General features: G+C 41.9%; 1 protein-coding gene across 1 annotated transcript in view; it reads right to left on the bottom strand.

Annotated features, from left to right (window-relative positions):
• PTPN5 (protein tyrosine phosphatase, non-receptor type 5 (striatum-enriched)) overlaps positions 1 to 8,622 on the bottom strand; it is a gene marked incomplete at its 3' end in the record, with an annotated part of 75,558 nt that overhangs the window by 26,375 nt on the left and 40,561 nt on the right. The window contains exons 2-4 of the mRNA XM_010288056.1: positions 4,018 to 4,193; positions 2,987 to 3,106; positions 1,056 to 1,139 (exon numbers count right to left, since the gene is read on the bottom strand). Coding sequence (XP_010286358.1) covers positions 1,056 to 1,139; positions 2,987 to 3,106; positions 4,018 to 4,173 — 360 coding nt within the window. The remainder of the gene's footprint in view (positions 1 to 1,055; positions 1,140 to 2,986; positions 3,107 to 4,017; positions 4,194 to 8,622) is intronic.

Genomic DNA, 8,622 nt, shown 5'->3' with positions numbered 1-8,622 from the left:
GGGCAGCTGATCCCTAAAGGGACAAGGGCCAAAAGCCGCAGAGATTCAGCTCGGACATTCAGCTTTGGGAAATTCAGATCAGACATTAGGAAAAAATTCCCAAGAGTGCCATGCAGTCACAGCACAGGCACCCAGAGAGATGATACATCTCCTTCCCTGGAGGTTTTAAAAACCTGTGTAGAAAAACGCATGGCTGATGTTATGGAATGTTGGCAACAGCCCTACTTCAAGCAGGACGTTAGACTAGAAAACTCCAGAGGTCCCTTCCCATCAGTGGTCCTATGATTCTATGATGTACTTCATTATACTGTGCATCACACAAATGGAACGTATATCATACATCTTCAGCTTCCTAAGCTACCTGAAGGTGCAGTGCTGTAAGGACAGGAGGTGATGTTCCACCTGCAAGTTCAGTAACTGCATTCCCACTCTATCAGAACAGTATACAGGGGTATGAAAAGTCATGTTCAATTAGAGCTCCCTAAAAAGAAAGAATTCTCCATAGCTTTCCCATCTATCACACACCTTTGTGCCAGTTACACAATCAATGGAGAAACACAATACACTCCTGTTTCCAAACAACTGAAAGCTAACTAGATTAATTGTAGTCATGCCACTAATCTTGTTCCGCAGCTGGGGCCTTGGCCTATATTTACAAGGGCATTACATTCACAAGTACACTGGAGCTCCGGAACAGCTCTTTCTGCTACTTAAGTCAATAGATGCTCTGCTGCTTTATGAATTGCCCGCAGTATTAGATGGTCCCATTACTGGACCACATCCCTTCTACTTAAGTGAAAATAATTTTCCCATCTGTGGATAGAAAGAATAAAAACCATCAGTGTAATCCCCAATTCATCAAGAAATTGAGTAAGGATAAGTGTAGTTGTGATTCCTCTATGTAAAGCAAGCAGACAATTATAGAGAAATAGCCCCAAAGATGTTGCTTTACAATCAGCTCAGGCATAACATCAACAGCTTGGATGAGTTAGACATCTTATTAAAAACTCACTGAAAAAGGGCATGAATATAGTTTGCACAGTATCATAACTTACCAGAGATCCAACAAATAACAGTCCTAGAGAAGCTAAAGACAGCAGGATGTATGATACCACAACGCTCCCGATTCTAGTCAGGTCCTGTGAAACAACAGAATTGACGATGATTCATGAAGTATTTAGGGGCACAGTATAGCATCTGCATGCATGTTCTTGGCAAACTGTGCATTCGTTCTTGGATTTCCCATGCAGATTTAGTCACACCATACTCTTGTCTGTGGAAAAGCCGCCACCACCAAAACCAGAAAAAATGCCAGGCTTTGGAGAAGACTGAAATTGAAACCATCTCTGAGCCCTGGCATCTCAGGAGGTCTAAAAAACAGATTCCACTGTGAAGGCAAACAGGAAATGTGCTTCCTATCCTCATGCATTGCCAAAATTGAGATCTGGATCCATGTTTCAATTCTGCAGTCTGGACCAGAGTTTCATTGCCATAGTCAGTGTAATTTTATACTGTGGGAAAAGGCTTTGAAGAAAGTTTAGTACTGTTCCCATGTTTGTAGGTCCTTACATAAAACCCAGCCACAGAGGACTTTTCTATAATTTCTATACTTTCTGCAAAATACCATCAGGTTCATTCACAGCGCTGGCAGTGAAATTCACTCCAATGTCTCAGTCATATTTAAGTAGTTTAGAGTTCAGCCTATTCTCAGTAGTAGGTGCAAAATCCATCTGTAAAGGGCTTCAGTGAGCAAGGAATTTTACTGTTTCTGACCCACTAGCACAGCTAAAGAGAAATTCAGAGTTAGGAGCTTTCATTTACTTATGTCAGAAGATTTCTCCAACTTTACTGCTTTCAAGTCTAAATTTGCACGATAAATAGTGCTATAATAAACAGCCCTCAAAGATATGCATTAACATCTGCACACAGTCATACTTGGGGTGTTCTTGTGGTGCATTCTAGGAATCGGCTTCCTCCACACTGAACTCTTATTTTAAGTCAAAATCCCATAAATCAGGGATTTTCTGTAAGGAACAATTTGTTAATGATTGACCCACTGCAAATAAGATACAGGTGATACTCTGTGAAGAGCTCTGATGGTGCATAATAAATCCAACTGAGAAAGGGCAAAGAAAAAGTGCTTCTTTCAAATAAACAAAAGAGTAGGTAACATGCAGCTCAAAAACGTTGTTAAGAGAACACAGAAAACAGTCTCCACTGTACTTCAGCCACAAGAGGCACTGAGTCAGATTTCCTATTTGTACTGCATAGCCTCTTCTATAAAGATTATGTACAATGAATCTAAGCTTCTGATAGCAAATATATTTCACCTGATTTTTTTAAAGTAGCTGCTCACTACTTAATTAAGGTTCTGTCCACACTAGAGAAATCTGCACTGGGTATAATTACCCCAGTAATTTATCAGGTGAATCATACTGGTATACATGTCATTATGTCATGGTGAGAAGCTAAGCAATTTTACTGGGGTAGCTTTTAGATATAATTGAATCTGTACACCTAATACACCTGAAATACTTTTATTGCACATAGATAAGCTTTAAACACTCAATAGAAATTCGTGACCGAGTATTTAGTGATTTGTACCCTTTATGTGGGTTGATCCATTCTTCCAGAATTTAAGCTTCTATCCATCCTGATAAATTAAGTGCCAGCTCTCCCTTTACTGTGGACTAAACCTTAGTTGACTAATTTCTTATTGCTTTGTTTAATTTGAAATCATTTGCACATTATGAAAAATCTGCTGCGCTGACATCACAGCTAAAAATTCAGCCCTATATCTTGAAGATAAAATACGGATCTGCTTTCAGAAAATTCTTTTCACCATGTCAGGACACACACAATGCAGCTGTCACTATATTATATGAAGTACATGTATATTATACTTTTAATCAGAAGAGATATTAGAAGCACCACCCAAGGCTACTGACACCAACTATATAATCAGAGAGGAGTAACAGGGACTTACCTCCCCTTGATCTGACAAAAACTGTTTAAATGGGGTAAGCAAGTAAGACAGCAGGTCAAAGGCATTCTGAGCTGCTGGGATGGTCCCATAAGTGCTGTACCACAGCATCACGCAGAGAAGCTGTACAATCAGTCAGAAAACACATAATGAGCATCTCTCATTATACAAACATTCATTTTCATTTCAAGACTGCATAATTAACTAATTTAGTTCTCATTGATTTCATGTTGATCACCATTTTTTCTTTAAGAAGTCAGGTATTTTCTAGGCTGTAGCTTAACAAGAATAAAGAGACTGAAGGCTAAATGCTCAGCTACCATTAACTAGATGTATATCACTGAGTTAAGCAAGCTTACTCTGATCTACACTAGCAAAAGGACTGCCCATGTAGCCTGTACACTGAAAGAGCAACAGATTCCTCTGACTTCTGAACTTTCAGAATTATTACTTTTAGATCTACTTTGTATGTTACTAAAAGACTATTAAAGGCCTATCTCATACTACGCAAAGCTCTCACAAATAGCCATGTTCACATAGGCATCCCTATAAACAGATACACACACAAACATATACACGTTGAAACATTTAATTTGAACCACTTAAGGTTGCTGCACACACACCACACGAACCTAAAAATGCAAGAATGCTATGTTTAACAGTCTCACAGAGAGGTATACCCTCATCCCCAACCATGAAGGGCACACTGCAACTTTAAAGGATACACATCTCAATCTACTTTTTAACAAGACTGTTATTTACCCCCATACATATGAGCTACAGAAGATGGATTTGTTGGGAGATGGGTCATTTGGCAAAGGAGGCATTTGCAGAGGGGCAGGGAATGGGATGGCAGTCTGGGACATCAAAAGGCAGGGGCTGTTTGCAAAGCAAGGCTGTGAGAGGTGGCTGCAGAAATGAAAGAACTGCAGCTGTGTCCATTGCTACATCTACAACAAATGAGGAGGAAAACTCCCAAGCCAACAAAGCTTAAAAGGGTCCCAGCATTTCAAAGTGATGACAAGCTGCCTTACCAGTATCTGTGAGAGGACAAATAGATACATGTTGTCTCCAGGCATTAATCCATTCCACTGGGCAGCCCAACCAAGCAGTGCTGTTTTCTGGGTGTTTTTCAGAGACTGCTCCTTCCTGTTCTGCTGTCCTTGTTGTGCTTCATCCATTGACTCCATAACTGCTGGACTGGAAAGACCTTCATGTGAAAATGACATGTGCAGGGAATGAATAGTATGTAACCCTGCAGCCACTGCAGAGGCTGCAAGGACTATTGTTTTCCTAGAGACGATGGTTACCTCTCAGTTCTGCATCAGTAAGCGCAGCTCAGGATTGTGAGCGTCACACTCTGTTAGTGCAGCTGTATTCACCTGCCTTCGTCTGAAAAAAGTGAGTGTAGGCGGATAAATTATTTTCTGTTTCTTTCCGCAGGTGCAGATTCTGTGCTTTGTTGTTAATAAATTCTCATTTACATTGCTGCACCTTTTCATTTTTACTTTTTAAAAGGAACCATCTGTGCTATTTCCTAGCTCCACAATTCCTGGCTACATGGTGGCAGAGAACCCATTTTGTCCCTCCCTGCCTCAATTTCTCCATTACCCCTTATTTGTCTGCTTTATCCAATTTGATTATAACTTTCTGAGGTAGAGACTACTTCATGTTATGTGTCTGAATAGTGCTCAAGGGCTCTGGGTTTTGCCTGAGTGTCCTAAGGCACTAACAAAATAGACTTTATTCCAATAACCTACTTCTTGGATAAATTCATACTCAAGACTTATTTAATAATGTTGTAATGCTATTCCATTCAGTGGAAATATGCACTGGAGTGGCTAGTCCCTCAGTAACAGTATTTTGAACACAGTCTGTGCAGATATAAATTAATTTACAAGCTAAAAGAAGTGAAAGATCAGACCCATTTGATGTAAGTACTACTGATTTACATCTTTCTACATGAGGAAAGGCCCAAGGCTGCCATACGTACAACACTGTAACCTTAAACCTAAGCCAGCCACCTGTGCCCCAGGGAAAGGCCACATTGTTGGGCCTTCCATGGTTTGTCGAGGTCAGGTTTCTACAAAATGTTCCCCTCCTCACACATTTCTGTCTCACAATAATATCACAGTATCACAGAATCATTAAGGTTGGAAGGGACCTTCAAGATCATCAAGTCCAACTGTTAACCCAACATCACCATGCCCCCTAAACCATGTCCCGAAGCGCCACATCCACACATTTTTTGAACACTTCCAGAGATAGTGACTCCACTACCTCCCTGGGCAGCCTGTTCCAACGCTTGACCACTCTCTCAGTAAAGAAATCTAAACCTCCCCAGTGCAACTTGAGACCATTTCCTCTCGTCCTATCACTAGTTACTTGGGAGAAGAGACCAACACCCACGTTGCCACAACCCCCTTTCAGGTAGTTGTAGAGAGCAATAAGGTCTTCCCTCAGCCTCCTCTTCTCCAGACTGAACAACCCCAGTTCCCTCAGTTGCTCCTCATACAACTTGTGCTCCAGACCCCTCACCATCTTCATTGCCTTTCTTTGGACATACTCGAGCACCTCAATGCCCTTAGTGGCTCTAAGTCAGATAAGCATCCATAAACTAGGCACAGCTCTAATTAGGCAAATGAAACATAGGATCAGCTGAGGGCCTGGCTTTTGGTACAGTAAGGATTCATGAAAATATCCCATTATGATTTCTAAAACACAAAAATGTGAGAGTAGACAGGAACATGCAATGTTTATTCCTACTCTGTGATTGTTCTTCCTGCCCTCACTGAAACAGACCTTTAGGACATCCATCTCTGCACAGGAGAACAAGGTGTTTGGGAAATGCTGATGGCTTCCTCTGCAAGGTTCTCCGCTCCCACAGCTGCCCAGCAACAAAAGCGTCATCATTGTTTAATGACTGGAGAGACCCAGAGACACAAGGAGCACCTGCAAGGTACTACCAGGTACTTCCCCAGCAGCTCAGGTTACTGGTTTCTCATTTTCAAAATATCTCTACTCAGTATATGATAGGTAATGGCCTCAGCAGGATATGCTGGGTATAACTGGTTATATGTAGCTACTTCTCAGGAAGCATAGAGAAAGTGCTTCTAAATAGACATACAGCCATTGTGCAGCAGGAAAACTATGATATAGCTGCCATCACGGAAACATGGTGGGATGACTTGCACAACTGGAGTGCTGCAATGGATGGCTATAAACACTTCAGAAGGGATAGGCAAGGAAGCAGAGGCGGTGGGGTAGCCCTGTACATTAGAGAGTGTTTTGACTGTCTAGAGCTTAATGATGGTGACAACAGGGTTGAGTGTTTAAGGGCAAGAATCATGGGAAGGCCAACATGGCAGATATGGTGGAAGCCTGTTATAGACCACCCAACCAGGATGAAGAGAGAGATGAAATATTCTTTAAGCAGCTGGGAGAAGTCTCACAGTCACTAGTCCTTGTTCTTGTGTGGGACTTAAACTTACCAGATATCTGCTGGAAATACAATACCGCAGAGAGGAAAGAGTCCAGGAGGTTCCTGGAGTATGTGGAAAATGACTTCTTGACACAGCTGGTGAGTAAGCCAGCTAGGGAGGGCACCCCACTGGACCTGTTGTTTGCAAATAGAGGAGGACTTGTGGGTGATGTGATGGTTGGAGACCATCTTGGGCATAGCGATCACAGAATGACAGAGTTTTTTTGATTCCTGGAGAAATAAGGAGAGGGGTCATCAGAACTGTTACCTTGGACTTCCAGAGGGTAGACTTTGGCCAGTTTAGGAAGACTGGTTGACAGAGTCCCTTGGGAGACAATCCTGAAGGGCACAGGAGTCCAGGAAGGCTGAACATTCTTCAAGAAGGAAATCGTAAAGGCACAGGAGCATGATGTCCCTGTGTGCCAAAAGACAAGTTGGCGGGGAAGAAGACTGGCCTGGCTGAACAGTGAGATTTGGCTGGAAATCAGAAAAAAGGAGTGTTTACAACCTTTGGAAGAAGGGGCAGGCAACTCAGGAGGACTACAAGGACTACACTGTCGTGAGGTTATGCAGAGAGAAAATCAGAAGGGCCAAAGCCCAGCTAGAACTTAATCTGGCTACTGCTGTAAAAGACAATAAAATGCCAAGATGCCAAGGCCAATGGCATCCTGGCTTGTATCAGAAACAGTGAGGCCAACAGGACTAGTGAAGTGATCGTCCCTGTACTTTGCACTGGTGAGGCCACACTTGGAATACTATGTTCAGTTTTGGGCCCCTCACTACAAGAAAGACACTGAGGTGCTGGAGTGTGTCCAAAGAAGGGCAACGAAGCTCGTGAAGGGTCTAGAGCACGTCTTGTGAAGAGCAGCTGAGGGAACTGAGGTTGGTTAGCCTGGAGAAAAGGAGGCTGAGGGGAGACCTTATCACTCCCTACAACTACCTGAAAGGAGGCCGTAGTGAGGTGGGTGTTGGTCTTCTCTCCCAAGTGACAAACGACAGGACAAGAGGCAATGGCCTTAAGTTGTGCCAGGGGAGGTTTAGATTGGATATTAGGAAAAATTCCTTCACTGAAAGCGTTATCAGGCACTGGAACAGGCTGCCCCGGGGAAATGGTGGAGTCACCATCCCTGGCGGTATTTAAAAGTTGTGTAGACATGGTACTTAGAGACAGGCTTTAGTGGTGGATTTGGTAGTGCTAGGTTAACAGTTGGACTCAATGATCTTAAAGGTCTTTTCCAACTTAAGTGAGTCTATGATTCTACATCATACCATGGGAATATGCTGAAATTAACTGACTAATTGCCAGGAAAGACTCAGTACATTAATTTGCATAAACCTTATCAAAATTTCATATTACATACAAGTCAATAAACCATGCAAAAATATGGAACTAAAGTGGTGAAATCAGAAGTGTCAACAATCCTAGCCTGTATTTCTCACAGTGGTAAAACCTCCTTCACTTTCATCTATATGTCTTTAATGCGAGAAGACAACCACTTGAAAATACCACTTTTCAAAGAAAAGCAGACAGTTTCTGGAATACAGCTCAGGAGATCATGGGAGCTCTACCTCCCTGTCCTTCAGGCTCCACCTGGTAATCTACAGCCCATGACAATCCCCCAAGAAATAGAAAGCTCAGATGCAGTCTTTGATGTCCAGAGACATGGACCGTATGCTTAACACCTGACTTCTGATACCATGCTACATAAAGCTGGACTCAAGTTCTCAAGGAGGACAATACAGCAGCCACAGCTAAGGCTGCCTAAATATTTTCAATGATGATGTTTGTTTTCATTTTCTCTAATGTGCTAAAATTTAATGTTGAAAATTTAAAGTTGAAAATTTTCAAGCTTCCAAACTACTTCATGTCTCACTGGATTGAGGGGAGAACCCTTGTTAATGACTGCCAATTTTTTTCCTGCTATTTTTGTGGGATGTGTATGGTCTGTGTTTTGGAATAGGAATTTAAAATTTAGCAGGGACAGAATCTTGATGTCAGAAATTATTTTTGCCATCCATGCAAAAAGACATGTACTTGTGGCTGAGAAGTAAACCTTCAAAAATATCTATTTACATATTGTTTATTATGGCTTGCTCCTAAAGTCTCTAACCTTCCATTTTCACTAAGCATGTTTTAAGTTCTACTCTTCCTTTGTCT

Source organism: Phaethon lepturus, unplaced genomic scaffold (assembly GCF_000687285.1).
Source record: "Phaethon lepturus isolate BGI_N335 unplaced genomic scaffold, ASM68728v1 scaffold4095, whole genome shotgun sequence".
Lineage (NCBI taxonomy): Eukaryota > Metazoa > Chordata > Aves > Phaethontiformes > Phaethontidae > Phaethon > Phaethon lepturus.
Note: the sequence above shows the minus strand (reverse complement) of the source record. Positions and strands in the feature narration are given on the sequence as shown.